This window comes from Lathyrus oleraceus, chromosome 4, assembly GCF_024323335.1.
Source record: "Lathyrus oleraceus cultivar Zhongwan6 chromosome 4, CAAS_Psat_ZW6_1.0, whole genome shotgun sequence".
Taxonomy (NCBI): Eukaryota; Viridiplantae; Streptophyta; class Magnoliopsida; order Fabales; family Fabaceae; genus Lathyrus; species Lathyrus oleraceus.
This window is the reverse complement of record NC_066582.1, coordinates 475,368,257-475,393,661: the sequence shown is the minus strand read 5'-3', so window position 1 is coordinate 475,393,661 and position 25,405 is coordinate 475,368,257. Positions and strand designations below refer to the sequence as shown.

Below are 25,405 nucleotides of genomic sequence, written 5' to 3'. Positions count from 1 at the left end.
GCGAATATTCGCTCCAGGCTCGCTTAGCGATGTGCTAGCGAGCGGCCACAGATTTTGAATTGTGGCAATCGTACTGTCTCCGGAACCTTGAATTATGACATTAAATTACAGGCACAACATGGATAGCATTCATGATGTTCAAGCATATTTCAATTTGCATGTTACATATCAAAATTTAATCATGATGCATTATGTAGGTAACGGTTATCAATTGGAAGCATATAACAGTGACAATACGCAAACCTGTTTGCAATTGCTAGGTTGAACTGATCACTCTAGGTATCGGATGGAGCTGGGCGGTGGCAGCTTCGAGGCGGGTGAGCGGCCTTCAGGGTTTCCGTCTTCCGAATTCTCTGGATCGGCAGGGTTTCTGTGTTTCTCCCTCTGGATGCGTGTTTCCGTCCGTCTTCGTCCGTCTGTGTCTTCTTTCGTGGCAGAGGAGCTGGTATTTATAGTAGTAGTGGTGGTGACCTAATGGGCTTAAAATGAGGTCCAAAACTTCAAATTTTCGCAAGCTTCGCTAGGCGAAGGAATTGCTCGCCTAGCGAGCAAGCTAGGTCTGGGCTTTTTCTGGACCTGATGCTTCGCTGGGCGAGTGGCATGCTGAGATATTCGCTAGGCGAAGGAATTGCTCGCCTAGCGAGCAAGCTATTTTGGGCCACTTTGGATTAGGCCTGTTGTGAGCTGGGCTTTTGTCCATTTGATATCAGTGCCTTGCAGATCAAGTCAGAGGGTTTTGGAAAATGCCTTGTAATATCAACGGGCAAATTTTGGGGTATGACAGCTGCCCCTGTTCAATATTCTTGCACCGAGAGAGTAGAATGGTATGTGCCGTTCGTGGTCTGGAGGTGAAAGATTATTGAACACTATAATGCCCCGAAAATTTGCGCTTGTCCATTAGGAGCTAGTCTTGATGGAGATGGGCTTAGAGATGCCATCCAGGAAACTTGATGAGGAGATTTTCAGATTGTGTCGTACGTTAGACGATATCTGGAGACACGGGTGTCACACCGGGTCGTACATCAGACCGTATAGTGAATCATCCATCATGCTGTTGACTTCGTTGGGGAGTCGGAGTATGTTATATACTGCTGGGGATAAGGGATCAGAATGGATCGTATATTAGACCGTGTCTGAATACCAGAGTGAGTTATTCATTAGGCGGATGACTTTGCTGGGGGTGAAAGATCAGAATGGATCGTACGCTAGATCGTACGTTAGGCTGAATCTGCTGAAAAGGGAGTAGTCGTATACTAGACTACCATTCAGGAATGTACCTGTCCGAAGGTAGCACCTGAGCAAGGGAGTAGCCGTATACCAGACTACCATTCAGGAATGTACCTGTCCGAAGGTAGCACCTGAGCAAGGGAGTAGCCGTATACCGGACTACCATTCAGGAATGTACCTGTCCGAAGGTAGCACCTGAGCAAGGGAGTAGCCGTATACCAGACTACCATTCAGGAATGTACCTGTCCGAAGGTAGCACCTGAGCAAGGGAGTAGCCGTATACCGGACTACCATTCAGGAATGTACCTGTCCGAAGGTAGCACCTGAGCAAGGGAGTAGCCGTATACCAGACTACCATTCAGGAATGTACCTGTCCGAAGGTAGCACCTGAGCAAGGGAGTAGCCGTATACCGGACTACCATTCAGGAATGTACCTGTCCGAAGGTAGCACCTGAGCAAGGGAGTAGCCGTATACCAGACTACCATTCAGGAATGTACCTGTCCGAAGGTAGCACCTGAGCAAGGGAGTAGCCGTATACCAGACTACCATTCAGGAATGTACCTGTCCGAAGGTAGCACCTGAGCAAGGGAGTAGCCGTATACCGGACTACCATTCAGGAATGTACCTGTCCGAAGGTAGCACCTGAGCAAGGGAGTAGCCGTATACCAGACTACCATTCAGGAATGTACCTGTCCGAAGGTAGCACCTGAGCAAGGGAGTAGCCGTATACCAGACTACCATTCAGGAATGTACCTGTCCGAAGGTAGCACCTGAGCAAGGGAGTAGCCGTATACCGGACTACCATTCAGGAATGTACCTGTCCGAAGGTAGCACCTGAGCAAGGGAGTAGCCGTATACCAGACTACCATTCAGAAATGTACCTGTCCGAAGGTAGCATCTGAGGAGATGAGGGTTTAACTTGGTCGTACATTAAACCTTACTTGAGTTGTTGAAGATCAGAATGGATCGTACGTTAGATCATATCTGAGCTGAAGGTCCAAATGGATCGTACGTTAGACCGTATTGGAGTTGCAGAAAGCCAGAATGGATCGTACGTTAGATCGTATCTGAGCTGAAGGAGTCATATGTTGGGCTGAATCAGAATGAACCGTACGTTAGGCTGTATCTGATAATCTTTGTTGTATTTGCAATGAATATCTGGGGTGGGCTTAGAGATGCCACCCTTGGGAAGATGTCAGAACGTTCGTCAGATGGATTATATCTGAGAGCTGTATTCGAACCTTGAATGTGATCAGAAGGATAATCAGCCTGAAAAATAAAGTTAGTTTCATGCGATGTCATGATGCATGAGATGCAAATGTTGTATGCATGCGTGTGCTGTGAAATGATGTAATGTATATGATGCGGAATGAAAACTGTATATAGGTATGTGATGTGAAATGATGTAATGAGTGCACTATGCGTCTGAAATATTCTTCCAGGGGACTCTACTGGGGGAATAAATCTCAGTCTTCTGGTCGGAGATATTTGTATTGATGACCCTTTCTTAGCTGGGGGATACTTGATTTCTGTCTGACGATAGAAACACTCAACAGAGCCTGGCTGGGGATGGAAGAGAAGACCTGTCTGTCTGGTGGTGCCAATTTCTTCTGGGGAATAATTGACGTTGCCGGGGAATAGGATTAGCAACAGATTCATTGGAAAGCATGGTTAGACCTTTTCCTTGATCCTGAAGTCTGATAGTAATTGCAATTTCCATTTTAGGCATGTATTTTTGATAATCATTGATCATATTCACATGCATAAATCAATTCAAGTTAAATCAATGGACGTTTACGCAAACAAAACAGAGGAAATAAAACAACAACATTTTTCAAAATGAAATTGCATTGATTCTGAAAGAGGGCCTATAAACAGGCAATTTGTGTACAAGGAGACAGAAATCCTAGTAAGAGGAAATTGTCAAGAAAACAAAGAGAAAGCTATGCAGAAAAAGTCCTGTTGATTTTAACTCCATTACTGTCATTATGTCTTCAAGCATCTCATCTCCCGCTGTCGGATAGAAGTGATTGGCTTGTTCAGTCCCTTGAACTTGGTTGAAGCTGACAGAGAACGGGACATAGTCATACGCTTTAATCCCTAATTTTTGCCTGGACCGCCTTTTCAGGTTTTCAGTCCACCGGGATACCCCTTTTTGCCCAAGCCACCTTTTCAGGTTTTCGACTTGCCGGGTTAATGTCTTTATATATTTATCCCTAATTTTTGCCCGAACCCTTTTGATTCGCCGGGATGCCTTTACTTTTGCCTAGGTACGTCGACCTAGCGGGTCTTCTTTATGCGTAGTATTTTTTAACTATGTCCGCGTTCACAGGATGCGGGAAGTCTTCGCCATCCATTGTAGCAAGTATCATGGCTCCACCGGAGAATACCTTCTTAACTACAAATGGCCCTTCGTATATGGGAGCCCATTTGCCCTTGGGATCACCTTGCGGTAGAATGATACGCTTGATAACTAAGTCGCCGATTTGGTACACTCGTCTCTTGACCTTTTTATTGAATGCTTGGGTCATGCGCTTCTTATATATCTGCCCATGACAAACAGCCGCAAGTCTCTTTTCATCAATCAGATTTATCTGATCGAGTCGAGTTTGAATCCATTCATCCTCATCTAAGCCTGCATCTTTCACAACTCTTAGAGAGGGGATCTGAACTTCCACTAGTAAAACGGCTTCCATTCCATAGACTAAAGAGAAAGGGGTTGCCCCTGTCGAAGTGCGGTAACCATGAAGAGCAAAAGGTAACATCTCATACCAGTCTTTGTATGTTACTGTTATATTGTTAGCAGCCTCCACGGCGTCGTTCGTCTTTGGCCGGTACGGAGAAGAGTTATGGTGTTTTATTTTGAACTGCATGCAGAGTTCAGTTTAGTACCATTATCAGTGATAACTCTTTCAGGAGACGGCATGTTTCTCGAATGTATATTTGATAAGATCCATCTTAGAAATCAATAAAGTGGTATGATTCAACATATACTGTCTTAGTCGGCGAGCAGCCCAAGCCAAAGCGCAGCAAGCTTTCTCGAGCTATGAGTATCTTCTTTCACAGTCGGTACCTTTTGCTAAGGCAGTGTATGACATGCTCTTTTCGACCAGACTCGTCATGTTGCCCCAGCACACCCTATTGAATTTTCTAACACGGTCAAATACATGATTAGAGGTCTTCCTTCAACTGGCAGCATTAGAATTGGAAGTTCTTGGAGATATTTCTTGATTTTGTCATTCATCATTCCATACCATCTCTTGATTTTAGTAATTTGAAGATGGGTTTGCAAGTTGCAGTCAAGTGCGGGATGAATCGGGCAATGTAATTCGAGTGCCCCAAGAAACCTCTGACTTCTTTCTTGTCCATTTCAGTGCTCGTTGCAATTTCAATTGACTCCTCCTGCGGCTGTATGGTCTTTTCTTCTTGTAGTACCAGTTTGGCAAGTTCACCAGGGACTTCACAATCTTCCTCACTTCCATCCTCGGCTCAGTAGATCGGATTTTCAAAGTCATAATGAACAGTAGCAGAACTATTATCAACAGGATCCAGAGTGGATATGGATCGGAAAATTGTTACGTGAGTGTGTGCAAAAAAACATAGCTTGTTTGAAAAATGACAGGAAAGATAAAGAGCGCAATATTTGAATGCAAAAGGTCCATTGATTTATCGAATATGAATATGCTTATGAAAATGACAAAACCCCTTGAAAAAAATAGCTATTGTGCCCCGGGTATAGACACAATGCTTTGAAACACAAAAATAGCAATAACAATTACTCCTGACTAAAGGAAATCGGGATAGTGTCTTTAGCCTTCCAATTATTGAGTCCGTCATCAATTATTGGGAAAATCCAGCTATCCAAGTCATAATCGTTATCAGTATCTTCCACAGCATTGACAGTCTCGTCATGATTAGGCAGAGGGGCAGTGATGCCATTAGGAGTCTCCGGAGGATCAAAGGTAGTCGCCTGTATCTTCCCACTTCGAATGCCACTTTCAACATGTTCACCTGTTAATATAAGTTCAGTGAAACCCAATGAGGAACTCCTCAATAGATGGCTGTAGAATGGGCCAGTCAGTGTGCTCATGAACATGTCCACCAATTCTCGATCGGTCATAGGGGGTTTGACTCTGCCAGCCAAATCTCTCCATTTCTGAGCATATTCTTTGAAGCTTTCTTTAGAGCCCATAGTCATACTCTGCAGCTGTAGCCGAGTAGGCGCTAGTTCAGAATTATACTGATAGTGCTTGTAGAAAGCTGTCGCTAAATCAGTCCAGGTGCGGATGTTAGAGCTCTCGAGCTGATAGTACCATTCCAACTGTGTGCCAGCCAGACTCTCTTGGAAGAAATGGATCCATAGCTTCTTGTTAGTGGTATACGGCTGAATCTTTCTCACATAAGCTCTCAGATGCATTTGAGGACAAGACGCACCATCGTACTTAGTGAAAGTGGGGATCTTGAATTTGCGAGGAATGACCACATCAGAGACCAAACCTAAGCTTTCGAAATCCAGACTGGGTGCTTTCTGACCTTCCATAGCTAGCATACGTTCTTCCAGCAGTTTATACTTATCACTTTTTGGAGAGTACGGCTCATTCTCATAATTTTCATCGTCGTCCTCAGGGTTGAAAGGATCGGCATTCTCATCTTCTGAATCTGTCTCTGTTTCCTCTTCTTGATCCTTCGGAATTCCAAACTTGACTCTCGCGGCCTGTCTTTTAAGCCTTCTTCCTGGGTTAATGTAACTCACAGGTTTCTGGTCTTTCTTCTTCTCGAGCAAGAGAGCTTTCAGTTCCTCCTGCCCCTTGGATAAATTCAAGATCATCTCCTGGAGTTGAGCATTCTGAGCCTGGAGATCTTTGACAATTTGTTCGAGGTCCATTTTTCTGTTTGGAGGAAAACCGTGAGAACACTGATCCCTTTAGAGTACCTGTTATGCTATGTTATGCTATGCAATGCATGAAATGTTTTCAAGGCCTTTTGGAATTTAACTTTGCATAAACTACGAAAAAGGGAAACTTTTTTTTTTGTTTTTTTTTTTTGCTTTTTTTTTTTGTTTTTTTTTTGTTTTTTTTTTTATATACAAAACAGAGCAAAGTTAAATCCCTAAGTCCTTGAAATGGTTAGTACAATGTTATGATGTCATGATGTTATGATGTTATGAGGTTAAATAAATAACAAGCACAAGCAAGTCACACAACCATCATTCCTAGGTTTTAAGGCTTGCACGAGTTCCATAGGTAAGTACCCTCCCCACTGAAGTTTGGTTGGTTCAACCTGTCCTAGAATAGTAACCGGGTTCTAGAAGGATCTCAAATCATCGACCTTTCCTTAAGTCCACTTCAGTGCAACACCAAGTGGTTGACCGAAGCTTCCCTAAAGTCCAATCTCAAAGAGTGTAGCATCGAGTATCAACCAACCTCAGTCGGAACCGAAGCCAGTTATCTCACTACTTTCTAATGGCTAGGATGAGTCAATTAGGGTTCTAAAGGTCTGGTTAATGCTTTGATGACACCACGTGAATGCCAAATTTTTCCTCAAGTGAACATGAGGAACATCAGGACATCCAAAGTGTCACATTAACCGTAGCCATCATTTTAACCATTCCAGTATACGCCGGATAGTCGCGATGATCTATTGCTACTTACCTAAGGTACACTAGATCCGGGTGTAGGATCTTTCACTCAACAATACCCTTAAAAGAAGGAACAATTTAAAACATAAATGATTTTTTTAAGGTGACCTCTCTTTATTAGTCCCCAGCAGAGTCGCCAGTTCTGTCATACGGTGAACTGGACTTTGTTGGATTTTTAATCGCAATGTCGCGGTTAGCAAGAGTCGCCACCGACTTTTCTTTTATCCCATAAGGAAAGGTGGAAAAGAACAGGAAAGACCTTAATTTAGATTCTTAGGTTCGGGAGGTACTTTATACAAAGGGAAGGTATTAGCACCCTTTGTATCCATGGTTATCCATGGGCTCTTAATTGCTCAATCATTTATGTTTTCCTTGTTTGAAAAGGTGTTTTGAGAAATGTGTAGGAGGTGTTTTGAAAATGAGAATTTAACTTTGTAATGATTCTTGCATGAATGTATACAAAGTGGTTATCTCGTTTAGTTTTTTTTGAAAGTAGTTTAGAAAAATATAACTCGGCAATGATCCTAGTACGGATGTATGCTAAGTGGTGATTTTCCAAAAAGATGTTTGAAAGGTGTGAGGTGTGAAAAGTATTTTTTGGTTATGAATGAGCAATTAAGGTTATACCTGTCCGAGGTCTTTCCGGGCATTTCCTATCCTTATGAGGGTAAAACTGTCCTTATTATTGAGAAGTAAGTAGTTTATCCTTGGGATGTAAAAGGGTCATCGTAGGGTCGTCGATAGGTCATCGAAGGCAACAGTTGTGAGGATACCTTAGCATTCGAAGGGACTATCATCATTTAACCGTAGGCTACACCGAAGGGTCATCGAGGGACGAAATCGTAATTTCGACGGCAACATCCGAGGGACTATGATGATTTAACCGAAGGGCCATTGCTAAGTGTATCCCCACATTCGCGGGACATGACCGTAATATCGAAATCGTGGGGTAATAAAGAGAGGTCCGATATTGTTTATTTAAAGTCCATATCTTGAGTTCATTGGGTAATTAGGATGATTCCGCATTAAATCGATACATTAAAATCAATACATTAAGAATCAATACATTAAAATTGGTTAGGCAATCAATATGAATCTTCGCATTAAAGTGAAATAATTTAGAATCCATCTCCATGAAAGTCTTCCACACATAGAGTGGTGTACCTAGCCAGCCACTTCCTGGAGAATATGCGAGCTTTAACACAAATTAAACACACGGGTTAGAATACCAAGTTAAAGTGCAATTGAAAATTGCACTACAGAATGAACACAATAGTCACAAGGCCGGATAATGCATGATTACGATAAGACAAACATAAAACGAAACATGAGAGCTGCTACTGGTCCATCCGCCTCTGCTTCGCCTAGCGAAGGCGTAGCGAATATTCGCTCCAGGCTCGCTTAGCGATGTGCTAGCGAGCGGCCACAGATTTTGAATTGTGGCAATCGTACTGTCTCCGGAACCTTGAATTATGACATTAAATTACAGGCACAACATGGATAGCATTCATGATGTTCAAGCATATTTCAATTTGCATGTTACATATCAAAATTTAATCATGATGCATTATGTAGGTAACGGTTATCAATTGGAAGCATATAACAGTGACAATACGCAAACCTGTTTGCAATTGCTAGGTTGAACTGATCACTCTAGGTATCGGATGGAGCTGGGCGGTGGCAGCTTCGAGGCGGGTGAGCGGCCTTCAGGGTTTCCGTCTTCCGAATTCTCTGGATCGGCAGGGTTTCTGTGTTTCTCCCTCTGGATGCGTGTTTCCATCCGTCTTCGTCCGTCTGTGTCTTCTTTCGTGGCAGAGGAGCTGGTATTTATAGTAGTAGTGGTGGTGACCTAATGGGCTTAAAATGAGGTCCAAAACTTCAAATTTTCGCAAGCTTCGCTAGGCGAAGGAATTGCTCGCCTAGCGAGCAAGCTAGGTCTGGGCTTTTTCTAGACCTGATGCTTCGCTGGGCGAGTGGCATGCTGAGATATTCGCTAGGCGAAGGAATTGCTCGCCTAGCGAGCAAGCTATTTTGGGCCACTTTGGATTAGGCCTGTTGTGAGCTGGGCTTTTGTCCATTTGATATCAGTGCCTTGCAGATCAAGTCAGAGGGTTTTGGAAAATGCCTTGTAATATCAACGGGCAAATTTTGGGGTATGACAGTTGGACTCTTTCCGATCTAAAAGGAATTAGTCCATCCTATTGTATGCACAAGATTTTGATGGAGGAAGATTTTAAGCCGGTGGCTCAACCACAACGCCGCTTAAATCCTACGATGAAGGAGGTTGTAAGAAAGGAAGTGGTGAAGCTATTGGATGCGGGAATGATTTACCCGATCTCGGATAGTCCGTGGGTTAGTCCCGTGCACGTGGTTCCGAAGAAGGGTGGAATGACCGTAATCCGAAATGACAAAGACGAATTGATCCCGACTAAAGTTGCCACGGGGTGGAGAATGTGTATAGATTATAGACGGTTGAATACCGCGACTCGAAAGGACCATTTTCCACTCCCATTTATGGATCAAATGCTCGAAAGACTATCGGGCCAACAATACTATTGTTTTTTGGACGGCTACTCCGGGTATAACCAAATTGCGGTTGACCCGGTTGATCATGAGAAGACGGCTTTCACGTGTCCGTTTGGAGTGTTCGCATACAGAAAAATGCCCTTTGGGCTGTGCAATGCACCGGCGACCTTCCAACGATGTGTCCAAGCCATTTTTGCCGATCTGATAGAGAAAACAATGGAAGTCTTCATGGATGACTTCTCGGTATTTGGTGGGACGTTTAGTCTATGCTTGGCAAATTTGAAGACGGTGTTGGAAAGGTGTGTGAAGACCAATTTGGTGCTTAATTGGGAGAAGTGTCACTTCATGGTGACCGAGGGGATCGTGCTAGGCCACAAAGTCTCTAGAAGGGGGCTTGAAGTGGATAGAGCTAAGGTTGAAGTAATTGAAAAATTACCCCCTCCGGTGAATGTGAAGGGCATCCGTAGCTTTTTGGGGCACGCGGGGTTCTACCGGCGCTTCATCAAGGACTTCTCAAAGGTGGCTAAGCCTTTGAGCAATTTGCTCGCCAAGGACCAGGTATTTCTCTTCACCGACGATTGTTTGCAAGCTTTTGAGGTTTTAAAAGAAAAATTGGTTACCGCTCCAATAATAGTCGCTCCCGATTGGAATGAAAATTTTGAACTAATGTGTGACGCGAGTGACTATGCTGTTGGAGCGGTACTTCGCCAAAGAAAAGACAAAACTTTCCATGCGATACATTATGCGAGTAAGGTTCTTAACGAGGCTCAAATAAATTATGCCACAACGGGAAAAGAACTACTTGCAATAGTGTATGCGCTAGAAAAGTTTAGGTCTTATCTTATAGGGTCTAAAGTCGTTGTGTACACCGACCACGCGGCGATTAAATATCTGCTTACCAAGCCGGATTCGAAGCAAAGGCTCATCCGTTGGATCCTCTTGTTACAAGAATTCGATGTAGAAATCAAAGACAAGAAGGGGTCGGAAAACTTGGTAGCGGATCATTTATCCCGATTAGTGAACGTGGAGGTTACCGCGTCGGAAAAAGAAATCCGGGAAGAATTTCCTGATGAAAAATTGTTTAAGGTTCAAGTTAGGCCGTGGTTTGTAGACTTTGCAAACCACAAGGCTAGTGGTTTTGTGCCTGCCGACCTAACTTCGAACCAAAAGAGGAAGTTCCTTTCGGATGCGGAGTATTATGTTTGGGATGACCCATACTTGTTTAAGTTGGGTAGCGATAACCTGTTAAGGAGATGCGTAACTGGTGATGAAGCCCAGAGCATCCTTTGGCATTGTCACAACTCGCCTTATGGCGGACATTATAATGGGGTTAGAACGGCCACTAAAATTCTTCAATCGGGATTTTATTGGCCAACTATTTTCAAAGACGCACATACCCATGCGCAAAGTTGTGACAGTTGCCAAAGAAGCGGTGGGATAGGTAAGAGAGATGAGATGCCTCTCCAAAATATCCAAGAAGTGGAAGTATTTGATTGTTGGGGCATAGATTTCGTAGGACCTTTCCCACCCTCTTATGGGAATGAGTACATGCTTGTTGCTGTCGATTATGTCTCTAAGTGGGTTGAGGCGATTGCCTCACCTCGGGCGGATGCCAAAACGGTGATAAAATTTTTAAAGAAAAACATATTTTCCCGTTTTGGAACCCCCCGAGTGTTGATAAGTGACGGAGGGTCACACTTTTGCAATGCACCTTTGGAAACAATTCTAAAACATTATGGTGTATCGCATAGGGTGACAACTCCGTACCACCCTCAGGCTAACGGGCAAGCGGAGGTCTCTAATCGAGAGATTAAGAGAATCCTAGAAAAAACCGTGTCTAATTCTAAAAAAGAGTGGTCCCAAAAATTGGACGAAGCATTATGGGCCTACCGTACGGCCTTTAAAGCTCCAATTGGCCTAACTCCCTTTCAATTGGTATTTGGTAAAACTTGCCATTTGCCGGTTGAATTGGAGCACAAGGCCTTGTGGGCCCTAAAGTTTTTAAATTTTGAACATGAGTTGGCCGGTAACAAAAGGAAAGTACAACTACTTGAGTTGGAGGAGATGCGCAATGCCGCATACCACTCAAGTTGGTTGTACAAGGAAAAAGCAAAGAAGTATCACGACAAGAAGATCCGTAACAAAGAATTTGTGCCCGGACAATTGGTCCTATTGTTCAACTCCCGGTTGAAGTTGTTTCCCGGGAAGTTGAAATCAAAATGGTCCGGGCCATTTCGGGTGAAAGAAGTCAAGGAATATGGGGCCATTGTCATTGAAGACATGGACAAGAAAGATAGTTGGACCGTGAATGGCCAACGATTGAAAGTATATCTCGGCGGTCATGTGGATCGCGAGAGTTGTGCTCTGCCGCTCGATGCTCCTCTGTGAGCATCGCACCGTCGAGCTTAGCCGACGTTAAACAAGCGCTAGTTGGGAGGCACCCCAACATTGTAAGTATTTACTGTTTTATGTTTTGTGTTGTATTGAGTACACTGTGCTAAACCCATGCTGGATGACTTGCAAGTGCTGCATTTGCAACAACACTTGCTGTCATGCTCGCTTGCAGCTCGCTAGGCGAGGCTGTAGCGAGCACGCTCGCTAGCTGCTCGCTAGGCGAGGCAGCAGCGAGCACTGCAGTACTGTTTACTATTTAAATCTCAGCAGGGCCATTTTGCCCCAAACCTTCAAAAAAATTTCTGAACGGCTCTGCTGAGGAATTTGTGCTAGGCTTCTCAAACTCTCTCATTTGCATCTTTATCACCAACACTTGCTCTTTTCGGTCGATTGCAAACTCTTCTCACTTCACATTTCCAAATCCGTGTAACTAAGGTTTGCCCTACTACATTTTTCTTTTTGTTTGAACTCTTAATTTCCAAATATGAATTGCAATTAGGATGAGTGTGGTTTGGGAACATTGAGGTTGCATGTGGTATTTCTGGCCTGTGGACAGGCCTGTCTATGGTGAGGGGGTGGGCGCTGATGCTGATGATGCTGATGATGATGATGTTGATGATGAGGCTACCGGTTCTGAGGCCGGTAGCGAGGAGGAGTCCTGAGCCCTTAGTGGGTTAAGTTTTTGTGTGTTTTCAGTTTTATGTTATTTCTATTTGTATTTTCGGATTTTGTATCTTGATTTTGGTGTTGTACTATTGGGGTGTTTTGTCCCCCATGAACAAATTTATATTTTCAGTTAATGTTATTTAATTATGTTTTTAATTTTGTGTGTTTAATAAATTTTTGGTTGATTGAGTGGTAAACCCTTCTAGATTGGTTGCTCCTCAAGAAGTACCCAATGAAGGTGCATCCGAGCTTGGATGGCAATGATAAGAATAAACAAGTGAATAAGGCTAAGGTACATGGTTACCGTCGGCTAGAATTTTAGAATGCATTAGGAACTTTACTCTTTTTGGTAAATTGAATATTGTCTTTTTGCAACATAATTGAATGAATGCTTCATCTAGAACTTAAAACCACAAATTGTGAGGAAACCTCCATTGTTCACTTAAATGCTGGATTCTAATAAGTTTTGTTGATTCATGTGATTCATTCTTTGTCTTTTATTATTATGAAATTGTGGAAGCAATTAGAAATGATCAAGGCACTTGTTTTCTTTCGAGCACAACTACATCCAAAAACAACTTACCTGTGAGCAGAGAGAGTATTTGTTAACCCCTTTGAGCCTAAACAGTTGAATCTCGGCTTGAAATAAAGCGAGATCTCAAAAATCTTTTTTTTACAACCCGGAAAATCTTGATTATTGTTCTTTTGCCGTAAAAAGTTAAGAGCATTCACTTAGGGTGTGGAAGAAATAAGTTGGGGAGAACGAAAAAGAATTGGTAAGTACCACAACTCTTGAAAAAGAAAAGAAAAACCGAGCAAGCATAGAAAAATATATGTATAGAAAATATAGAAAAGAAATATCTGTTTTGTATATTTGATGTGAAAGAAAAGAACAAAAATAGAAAAAATGAAAATGAATGCTTGCTTGGAAGAAAAATAGTGAAAAATAAAAATTGAGTTGTGGAATATGTGTTGTGAAGGTTTCAAATAAGAAACAAATGGAACAAAGTCGAGTAGTGTGAATAATACTGTGAATGTCTCTTTTGCATCGGCACTTTCGTTTCAATGGCCTTAGAAATGACCCTTGTTTGTTAACCTAACCAAGCTTCAACCGAAAAGCCCTTAGTGATCTTTATGCTTCCACAGTACCATTTTTAATTGTTAGACATTGTATGAATCTATTTGATTTCTTCATTATTTGTTAGAGAGTGAGATTAGTCCCGCGGTTGCAAACGCGCAAAATCTTCATTCCTTATTCGAAGAGGAGAGATAGGATGATTCATTCAGAATAGTATTGTTGTAGATAGATAAATATTTTGCATTGCTATTTAAGTTTTAGTTCTTATGTATTATTTTATTCGAACCGTTGGGAACTTGTATTTGCTGATTTCGCTTGTGTTTGAGCCGTTTATCCAACTTCGGAGAAACCAGTTTCTTAAAGCAAATCCTCTTGTCCTTCAAGAGGCATACTTTGCTTGAGGACAAGCAAGAATCTAGTTGGGGAGAGTTGTTAGATGCCCAAAAGTGCTTATTTGAGCTATCATATGTGGGCATCTTTCACTCTTTTTCCTGGCTAAAATTGTCAAAACCACATTTGTTTTACATGGAATGCATTACATTGATAAACAAGCTTGGTGCCTTTGATTTGTGTGTTATTGTGCAGGAAAGACATGAACTAATTGAAAATAAAGACACAAGAAAATTGGCAAAGGAACCAAAGAATACAAGCATTTCATCAGCCTGCTCGCTAGGCGAGGCTGTGGCGAAGCATTGGTTCGCTAGGCGAGTTCCTGGCGAAAAGCTCCAGTAAATTGTCAAATTAATTCGCCAGGCGAGCTGAAGGCGAAGGTGGTAGCGAGTTCATTCTGTTTTGGTGAAAAACGCAGCCAGCACTCACTCGCTAGGCGAAGCTCTAGCGAGTCCCCAGCGAGCATTACAGTAGCTAAACCTCTCAACCTCGCTGGGGCGAAGGTTGAAGCGTGTCCTTCGCTAGGCGAACATGACAGTTCAGCAGGCCCTGTTTTCTCTGGGCGCAGGGGCCTTGTGTGCCCATATTAGACCCTCGCTAGGCGAGCCATTCTGCTCGCCTAGCGAACATGACAGCCCAACAGAGGTCTATAAGTAGCAGGTGCCACTTTTGAGCACCATACCTCATTTTTACCAACTTTTTCCACTTTTGTACTTTCTTCTAGATATTTTTGCAGCATTGTTCTTGGGATCTTTATGCCCTAGTTTTCATTTCTCTTCATCTTAGAACCATCTTCTACAAAAAGAAGGTGGATTCCCATCCAACTTCGATTATCCGACTTGGATGTTGATCAACCTTCTTTCCTTACTTGCCGACCAAGCTACCATGAAAATGAGTAGCTAAGTCATCCTTTTGTCAAGGTTAGATGTAGGTGATTACTAGCTTTGTGTGTAAATGTAAGGATCCTCATATGTAAACTCTTTAATGGTAAATATATGATGAAAACTTTGTTTCTATTTAAAACTCTTTGTGTTGGTTTATGATCGAGAGATGTTTACCGACTCTTGACCTAGGTTTTCATCCAAACTTGTTTGTTAGCTAGAGATAGTAATGAATGATTTTGTTCACCATAAGGTTGAACCAAAAAGTTGTCATTTTGATAGATTGTGTTCGAGAGAAACAATGGATAAAAATGGCAAAACTCACAATGTGTGTTCGAGAGAAACATATTGAGAGGACTTTGTGAAATTATTTATCATCTAAAGGAGTTTATAAGATTGTTGACCGAGCAAATACATGCAAAGTGATCATTGAAACCTAACTTTGACAATATTTCTCATTTAATCAAACCATAACTTTTACCGCAATTTATTACTTTTTATGCAAAATAACTTGATTAAAACCAAAACCCTATTGTTACATTGAGCTACGATTAATACAACCATCGAACGGCGGTGATATCTTACAATCCATGTGGATACGATAACAAAAACCCGACACGAAATATACTTTCAACACCCATCACCTCCATTGTACTCAATGGGATCCTTCTCTAGTTCTAGCGTTAGTTATGTTTGCCTAAGTATGTTTTCTTTATCACTTATTAATTGTTAATTAGCTATTTATTTATTTATAACATGTTTTATTATTGAGAAAAGAAAATTGATTAATTAATAAAAGGGGGACCTAAAAATATTTTTGATTATTGTACTCGCTAGAGTGCTGCGACTCTATGCCTACGTATCCTCATGTTAGATGAAGGATCAGAGCATTGTAGTTCTTGTAGAAAATATTTGTTTGTTTTTAGTTTTTATCCCTTAAAAGTTCTCACGCATCGGCTTCAACGCACTAAGGAAGAGGACTCATAGTTTGAGGTGACTTATTCCAATTATTGATCACAAAAATATAATACTTAATTTACTTAAGAATCTCTCTCTCTCTCTCTCTATCTATATATATATATATATATATATATATATATATATATATATATATATATATATATATATATATATATATATATATATATATATATATATATATATTTAAGTATTATATTTTTGTGATGTATCTGCTATACGAGTTTAGAAAGTTTTGATGTTATTTTTCCAATCTTGCTTTATCCATTCCGCTTCTAATTGTAATGTGTTTAAGGTTTTTGAATTGGGGAAGAGAGAAGGTGAACGCGGGTTGCGCCAGACCCGATTCAAGGTGATGGATATTGGGTTTGATCTAGTTGGACTTTGGGTCACCCCTTTGACCCAACTGAATGGAGGGCCGGATCGGGCCAACTTCAACTTCAAAGTTAAGCATAAGCCCAATAATAATCAAAGTTCCGAAAAATAAAACATAACAAACCTGATTTAATAATAAGTTGATTGTTTATTTAAACCCCTAAATTAACTCACCTCCACTAATAATAAATTAATTAACCTATTAATCTGAACTTAATTATCATTTAAAAAACTAATTAATTTTAATAACCTAAATTATTTTATTAATCCAATTAATAAAGTTCAATCTCTAATGTTAACCTATGTTTAACTAATCTAATTTAACCCTTTTACTAATAATAAGATATTGAATCACCAGCAACTAATCTAATTTATCTGATAATGTTAACCTATTTAAATTATTAGTTTGATTGGAATGGGATTTAGAGAGAAAAAGTTAAAATGGTCCTATTTGACTTTTTAGGTCATTGACCAAATAATTTATAGGGTTTACTAGACATGTTAGTGCTAAAAATGGAATGGACATGTGGTCAAAATTTGAGGTACGACACCCCTAATAAACAATTTCCCACTACTTACCTCACATTACATCATATTCATTCTAGAGGGAAAATATTTGGATATTATGGTATTTAATCCTCTCCTACCTCGAGTGTTTGAAAGTCGTTGTTATCTACACCTTTGGGTACGAGAAGATTAAATAGGGACAACTGTCATACCCCAAAATTTATCCTACCCTTCACAATTTTCATCTAGTTCATGGCCCTAATTCATATGCATACATCCATATTTAATCAGCTCATTTGCATCGCATTTTTCAAAGAAGAGGACAAGCATCATGGATTTAAGGTGTGGTTGTTTGTACTTTATGAAAGCTAGGGTTTTCCAAACTCATCTTAGGGTGTGCTCAACCAAATCAAAAACCTTAATTCCTGACTTTTTTTTGCATTTTTAATCCTTATGCTTTGCATTTGGGGTTAAGGATTCATCAATATCACTTGGTCCATCTTGAGGTTCATCTGTTTGAGTAAGTCTCTTTATGGAGTGACCGCCTTGGCCATTGATTTTGCTTGATCAAGTTCATAGGATGATCGTTTTGGTCATTGCATTTGATTGATCTAGATTGAGGTTCATACATTTACTATAGGGCATTGTGGTTCATGTTTCATTGCAAGTGTGCATCCTAGGTGTTATACCCCAATTTTGTCCGAATTCATTTCTTTGTCACAATACGTATATTTTCAAACCATCCTAAAGCTTGAGTTTCGTGAATGTTTCTTATCTGAAAAGATAGTTTGGTATATATACAAGGAAAGGGAAATATGGATTTAAACGCCACTTGAGGTGGAGTATTAAGTTTTAGGCACGATCATGGGTAAATCTTATTATGCCAAGACATCATATCAACAAATCCGTGGGCATAACTATAAAATTGTTGCATTATAAGTAGAAACCATTTATGTGATTGATAATACGTGGCTCTAATGAGGGTCACATTTGGTTCAAGAAAAAACAGTTCTCGCTTTGGAGTTGTCCCTTGTCGAATTAAGCAGTGTAGACATCGATGAACAATTTAAAGCTAACTCACACCTTTTGCACCATGAGTGCATCGCATGGTTGTAAGAAGAGGGAACAAATTCTTTTTTTTTCTCCATGATAGGTTTCATACACAAAACTCGCGTGGTTGGAGATTATTGATTCAAGCTTACAATAACCACCATAAGTTCTGGACTCACAAATATAATTGTTGTAAATATCAATAATACAAGTGTATTACACAAGATGTTACAATAATCCTAGGACTTGAAATTGCAGCATCATCTAAAAATGAATGGAAGAAGAAAGAAGAACAACAGAGAGAATAGAGAAAGAAAAAAGGGTCCATTCATTCATTGTTTGATTGGGAAGGAAGAAATCATCTCTAGGAAAAACAAAACATAACGTTTCTCAAACTAATGGGACCTATGTAACCCCTCTACCGTGTTTTGTAATCTTGGTAATTTTATTATAGTTCAATACAAATGGGTAGTGATAGAGCTATCACCAACCACTTTTATCTTCCCACTCGGTTCTTTCACTTGGGATCAAAGTCTTCATCACCAACATCGTCGTCATCTTCTTCATTGTTGTTCTCTTCACGATCATGATCTTCTGTATAAATCTCGCTACTGGATCTGAATTTCACTCTTACGGATCCACTTTCAAATTTTGCGACTTTTCAGCTTTTTCTAATGGACCCAGCTGCTTCTCGTCCTGCTGTAGTCATCGACAATGGCTCCGGGTATACCAAGATGGGGTTTGCTGGTAATGTTGAACCTTGCTTTATTGTTCCTACCGTTGTTGCAATTAATGAGTCGTTTCTGAATCAATCGAGGAGTTCTTCCAAGGGAAATTGGATTGCACAGCATAATGCTGGTGTTATGGCTGATCTTGATTTCTTTATTGGAGATGATGCACTTTCTAAGGCTCGGTCTAGTAGAACTTATAATCTCACCTACCCGATTAAGCATGGTCAGGTTGAGAATTGGGATGCCATGGAACGATACTGGCAGCAGTGTATATTCAATTATTTGAGGTGTGATCCTGAGGATCACTATTTTCTCTTGACAGAGAGTCCATTGACAGCGCCCGAGAGTCGCGAGTATACTGGAGAAATCATGTTTGAGACTTTTAATGTGCCTGGACTTTACATTGTTGTGAACTCAATGCTTGCTCTGGCTGCTGGCCACACAACGTCTAAGTGTGAGATGACAGGAGTTGTAGTTGATATTGGAGATGGGGCTACACATGTTGTACCAGTTGCGGATGGTTATGTTATTGGAAGTAGCATCAAGTCAGTTCCTATTGCTGGAAAGGATGTTACTCTTTTTGTCCAGCAGCTAATGCGGGAAAGAGGAGAGAAATATACCTCCAGAAGACTCTTTTGAAGTGGCTCGGAAAGTGAAAGAAATGCATTGCTACACCTGCTCTGACATAGTGAAGGAATTTAATAAACATGAACATACCAAGCGCAAGATGAATGTTAACTAGTCACCTAAGGATCGCAGCTACACATGAAGCATTGAGTGAAATCCCATCTTTTGGATCTTTTGCTACTGCAGAAGCGGGTCAGGCACACGAGCTGATATAGCAATACGCATGAGTTGACCTGGTTACTATAACCTCCGCAGAATGGCCAAGAAAACTCCAAAGCACGGAAGCTGATGGGCCAATGTTTTGTACCTGCAAAAACATGAAGCAAGGAAACCAACAGAACATCATTCACCATAAGAAGGCCAGAAATAACAACAAAAACAACGTACTACATTTGGAGTTTCTTTGCCTCAAAAATGAATGAGGACACAAAATGCTCTCAAAGGGAATTAATGGAATTAGAATTCAAAAGCTTAACCCCTTCCTTTAAGCTCGACAGCAGCCTGTTGAAAATGATAGGTTGAAGAATGAGAACAGAGAAGCCACATCAAGTAATGTTCCATTTCCTTTTAGATCAATGGCAGAGGAAGTTTCAAAGACCTTTGATGCAAGAGGTGTGTTCTAAAGGATGAAAACATCAAAACATATGCGATATCGACATCGAGTGATAATTCAAGGCAATTAACACCAACAGTCACTAACACTTGATTTGACTTTGATAACATAGCTCAACAAGACTTATGTTAGCCTATGCTACCTTGACTAACACTAACTGGTTTTATTCTAGAAAACAAACAAATCTAACAGGATTCACAACCATAAGCTATAACACAATTCAGCTTGAGTTCAAGACCGTCCATAGTATTCATTCAAAAAGCTAACTGCAACATATTGGCATAACAAACCTAACTGAATCATTAGCAGAATTTTAAGCACAAAAAAATCTAACAGTCTGCACAGTCCAATTGAAGTAACAAAACTAATTGTTTTTTCCTTGCACATCTACTAACAGTTCATCACCATTTAACTTTAGCATCCATAATAGCAGTTCAATTAACAACAACATAATTAACTTCTAATTGCATCCATCAACAACAAATTATCCATTAACCATCATTGCATTTCTAACCGATCATTAACACATGGCAAATCATCAACAGAAAAAAGAAATTAACAATTAGCAATGCCATAGCATTAACTGTAACAATTAGATTTAGGAATTAATCACAATTAGATTTAATTGTTGGTTTTACTTAACTATTTTGAACCTAAAAATGATCTTCTTAAAAATTGTTTAGGTAAATGCCAAACTGTACAGTATGTTTCAATGTGCACCCTTTATGCAAATACATCGTTATCACTGTTACATCGTGTTTTGTTTCTGTCTTAAAGGTACAAGTATAGGAACAAGAGACTTTTTCAGTGCTTGCAAAAGACTAACACCAAGTTTTTGTCTAAAACAAAATCATGTATCAACAAACCCCAACTTAAGGAGAACTTTTTTGTAGTATTTCCAATCAGGATGAGAAGGTGTTATTGGTGGTAAGCCAAAAGGGTTGTGTTGGATATGTCTCGGAACATCTTCAGCTTTATATACTCCTTCCAAGTACTTGCATAACTCACCATTTGGGTCAAATAAGTTGTCCTCCTCGTCATTTATATCATAAGACTTGGTAAATATTGACAAATGTGCCTTTTCACATTACCAAAAGTATCAATTATTATTCTAATGCAAAATTGTTAATTAAAATATTAAACATCAAATTACTTACAGGATTATAGAGTGCTCTGTATGGCTTGTCATCAATCATCAAAGTATTAGAACGTGAATATATAGAATCATATAGATTCCACACTTTCTGTAACTCTTTCATATAAAGAGGTTTTTCGGCATTCACCATAGGTATAAGTCCAACCTTGAAGAATCATCTTGATTCTTTAAAATCAAAACATAAAACAGGTTAACTACAGTTTTATTTATTACTATTCATTTACAAACAAAAATTAAATAAAGTTTACCCAAACAAATAGAAGTTTTTCTTTGTGATTTCCCATGGCACATTTCAAGGCTCCGTCGATATTATACCTAATAAAATCAAGAATACATTTAATAATAAAAACGATAATAATAATATAAAAAAAACAAGAACAGCTTAAATAAACTAACCCTCTTGCGGAGGACCATACTCCAACTTCAAATCTTTGCAAGCAAAACCCCAAAAACTGTTTTGAATATGGCCTTCTAAACACTGAATCATAAAAATCAATCGTCACAATCAAATAAAGTTAAAGATATAAAAATTCACAAAAGATGAGTTTTTAAAACTATTACAAATAAAATCACGGTAACGGTGCTCGGGTATTCGGTAAATTGTGTATTTATATTCAAGAATTTCTTGAAAGTACACTCTGCAAGAACAATCTCGTTCTGGTTCAAAATAAATAATTTCTTTGTTTTTGGTTGAATTTGAGGAGAAAGATTAGGTTTTGACTCTTCGTAATCATCGTCACCATCCAAAGCCGATTCATTCATTTGGATGAGTTCGCCCGGGTATTCGGTGAGTTTTGAATTTATGTTTAAGATCTTCTTAAAATTACACTCTGCGAATAAGAAACCCGTTCAGTTTCAAAATAAGTAATTTCTTTATTTTGTGTTGAACTTGAGTAGAAAGATTAGGTTTTGGCTCTTCCTAATCACAGTCACCATCCAAAGCCGATTCATTCATTTGGATGAGTTCGTCCGGGTATTCGGTGAGTTGTGAATTTATGTTTAAAAACTTCTTGAAAATACATTCTACGAAGAAGAAACTCGTTCAGTTTCAAAATAAGTAATTTCTTTGTTTTGGGTTGAACTTGAGGAGAAAGATTAGATTTTGGCTCTTCGTAATCACTGTCACCATCCAAAGTCGATTCATTCGTTTGGATGAGTTCGCCTGAATATTCGGTGAGTTGTGAATTTATGTTCAAGAACTTCTTGAAAATTCACTCTGCGAAGAAGAAACCCGTTCAGGTTCAAAATAAGTAATTTCTTTGTTTTGGGTTGAACTTGAGGAGAAAGACTAGGTTTTGCCTCTTCGTAATCACTGTCACCATCCGAAGCCGATTCATTCATTTGGATGAGTTCGCCCGAATATTCGGTGAGTTGTGAATTTATGTTCAAGAACGTCTTGAAAGTACACTCTGCCAAGAAGAAATACGTTCAGATTCAAAATAAGTAATTTCTTTGTTTTGGGTTGAACTTGAGGAGAAATACTAGGTTTTGACTCTTCGTAATCACCGTCACCATCCAAAGCCGATTCATTCATTTGGATGAGTTATCCCGGATATTCGGTGAGTTGTTAATTTATGTTCAAGAACTTCTTGAAAGTACACTCTGCGAAGAAGAAACCCGTTCAAGTTCAAAATAAGTAATTTCTTTGTTTTTGGTTGAACTTGAGGAGAAAGACTAGGTTTCGACTCTTCGTAATCACCGTCACCATCCAAAGTCGATTCATTCGTTTGGATGAGTTCGCCTGGATATTCGGTGAGTTGTGAATTTAAGTGAAAGAACTTCTTGAAAGTACACTCTGCGAAGAAGAAACCCGTTCAGTTTCAAAATAAGTAATTTCTTTGTTTTGGGTTGAACTTGAAGAGAAAGATTAGGTTTTGCCTCTTCGTAATCACCGCCACCATCCAAAGTCGATTCATTCATTTGGATGAGTTCGCCCGGGTATTCGCTGAGTTGTGAATTTATGTTCAAGAACTTCTTGAAAGTACACTCTGCGAAGAAGAAACCCGTTCAGGTTCAAAATAATTAATTTCTTTGTTTTGGGTTGAACTTGAGGAGAAAGACTACGTTTTGGCTCTTCGTAATCACCTTCACCATCCAAAGCCGATTCATTCATTTGGATGAGTTCGCCCGGATATTCGGTGAGTTGTGAATTTATGTTCAAGAACGTCTTGAAAGTACACTCTGCCAAGAAGATACCCATTCAGGTTCAAAATAAGTAATTTCTTTGTTTTGGGTTGAACTTGAGGAGAAAGACTAGGTTTTGGCTCTTCGTAATCACCGCCACCATCCAAAGTCGATTCATTCATTTGGATGAGTTCGCCCGGGTATTCGCTGAGTTGTGAATTTATGTTCAAGAACTTCTTGAAAGTACACTCTGCGGAGAAGAAACCCGTTCAGGTTCAAAATAATTAATTTCTTTGTTTTGGGTTGAACTTGAGGAGAAAGACTAGGTTTTGGCTCTTCGTAATCACCTTCACCATCCAAAGCCGATTCATTCATTTGGATGAGTTCGCCCGGATATTCGGTGAGTTGTGAATTTATGTTCAAGAACGTCTTGAAAGTACACTCTGCCAAGAAGAAACCCGTTCAGGTTCAAAATAAGTAATTTCTTTGTTTTTGGTTGAACTTGAGGAGAAAGACTAGGTTTTGGCTCTTCGTAATCATCGTCACCATCCAAAGCCGATTCATTCATTTGGATGAGTTCGCCCGGGTATTCGGGTATTCGGTGAGTTTTGAATTTATGTTTAAGCACTTCTTAAAATTACACTCTGCGAAGAAGAAACCCGTTCAGTTTCAAAATAAGTAATTTCTTTATTTTGTGTTGAACTTGAGTAGAAAGATTAGGTTTTGGCTCTTCCTAATCACCGTCACCATCCAAAGCCGATTCATTCATTTGGATGAGTTCGTCCGGGTATTCGGTGAGTTGTGAATTTATGTTTAAGAACTTCTTGAAAGTACACTCTACGATAAAGAAACTCGTTCAGTTTCAAAATAAGTAATTTCTTTGTTTTGGGTTGAACTTGAGGAGAAAGATTAGAATTTGGCTCTTCGTAATCACCGTCACCATCCAAAACCGATTCATTCATTTGGATGAGTTCGCCCGAGTATTCGTTGAGTTGGGAATTTATGTTCAAGAACTTCTTGAAAATACACTCTGCGAAGAAGAAACCCGTTCAGGTTCAAAATAAGTAATTTCTTTGTTTTGGGTTGAACTTGAGGAGAAAGACTAGGTTTTGCCTCTTCGTAATCACTGTCACCATCCGAAGTTGATTCATTCATTTGGATGAGTTCGCCCGAATATTCGGTGAGATGTGAATTTATGTTCAAGAACGTCTTGAAAGTACACTCTGCCAAGAAGAAATCCGTTCAGGTTCAAAATAAGTAATTTCTTTGTTTTGGGTTGAACTTGAGGAGAAATACTAGGTTTTGGCTCTTCGTAATCACCGTCACCATCCAAAGCCGATTCATTCATTTGGATGAGTTATCCCGGATATTCGGTGAGTTGTTAATTTATGTTCAAGAACTTCTTGAAAGTACACTCTGCGAAGAAGAAACCCGTTCAGGTTCAAAATAATTAATTTCTTTGTTTTGGGTTGAACTTGAGGAGAAAGACTAGGTTTTGGCTCTTCGTAATCACTGTCACCATCCAAAGCCGATTCATTCATTTGGATGAGTTCGCCCGGATATTGGGTGAGTTGTGAATTTATGTTCAAGAACGTCTTGAAAGTACACTCTGCCAAGAAGAAACCCGTTCAGGTTCAAAATAAGTAATTTCTTTGTTTTTGGTTGAACTTGAGGAGAAAGACTAGATTTTGGCTCTTCGTAATCATCGTCACCATCCAAAGTCGATTCATTCATTTGGATGAGTTCGCCCGGGTATTTGGGTATTCGGTGAGTTTTGAATTTATGTTTAAGAACTTCTTAAAATTACACTCTGCGAAGAAGAAACCCGTTCAAGTTCAAAATAAGTAATTTCTTTATTTTGTGTTGAACTTGAGTAGAAAGATTAGGTTTTGGCTCTTCCTAATCACCGTCACCATCCAAAGCCGATTTATTCTTTTGGATGAGTTCGTCCGGGTATTCGGTGAGTTGTGAATTTATGTTTAAGAACTTCTTGAAAGTACACTCTACGATAAAGAAACTCGTTCAGTTTCAAAATAAGTAATTTCTTTGTTTTGGGTTGAACTTGAGGAGAAAGATTAGATATTGGCTCTTCGTAATCACCGTCATCATCCAAAACCGATTCATTCATTTGGATGAGTTCGCCCGAGTATTCGATGAGTTGGGAATTTATGTTCAAGAACTTCTTGAAAATACACTCTGCGAAGGAGAAACCCGTTCAAGTTCAAAATAAGTAATTTTTTTGTTTTGGGTTGAACTTGAGGGGAAAGACTAGGTTTTGCCTCTTCGTAATCACTGTCACCATCCGAAGCTGATTCATTCATTTGGATGAGTTCGCCCGAATATTCGGTGAGTTGTGAATTTATGTTCAAGAACGTCTTGAAAGTACACTCTGCCAAGAAGAAATCTGTTCAGGTTCAAAATAAGTAATTTCTTTGTTTTGGGT

General features: G+C 39.8%; 1 protein-coding gene and 1 pseudogene across 1 annotated transcript; one reads left to right on the top strand and one right to left on the bottom strand.

Annotated features, from left to right (window-relative positions):
• Positions 1-17,863: 17,863 nt before the first annotated feature.
• On the top strand, positions 17,864-19,376 carry LOC127076269 (actin-related protein 3-like; annotated as a pseudogene).
• Positions 19,377-20,532: 1,156 nt separating this feature from the next.
• On the bottom strand, positions 20,533-25,090 carry LOC127138036 (uncharacterized). Its single transcript, XM_051064441.1, has 6 exons — positions 24,963-25,090; positions 21,400-21,476; positions 21,235-21,316; positions 21,087-21,153; positions 20,840-20,983; positions 20,533-20,760 (listed from the first exon to the last, which is right to left on the bottom strand). The coding sequence occupies exons 1-6, from the start codon at positions 25,088-25,090 to the stop codon at positions 20,533-20,535; spliced, it is 726 nt and encodes a 241-aa protein (XP_050920398.1).
• Positions 25,091-25,405: the final 315 nt, after the last annotated feature.

Bases quoted from the DNA above. Each gene is read 5' to 3' on its own strand.
- LOC127138036 (XM_051064441.1), bottom strand. From the start codon at position 25,090: ATGAATGAATCGGTTTTGGATGATGACGGTGATTACGAAGAGCCAATA. The intron at 21,317-21,399 runs GTAATAGTTTTA...TTTATGATTCAG, and splicing joins CCGTTACCGTGATTTTATTT to TGTTTAGAAGGCCATATTCA. The intron at 20,984-21,086 runs GTAAACTTTATT...TGATTCTTCAAG, and splicing joins AAAAACTTCTATTTGTTTGG to GTTGGACTTATACCTATGGT.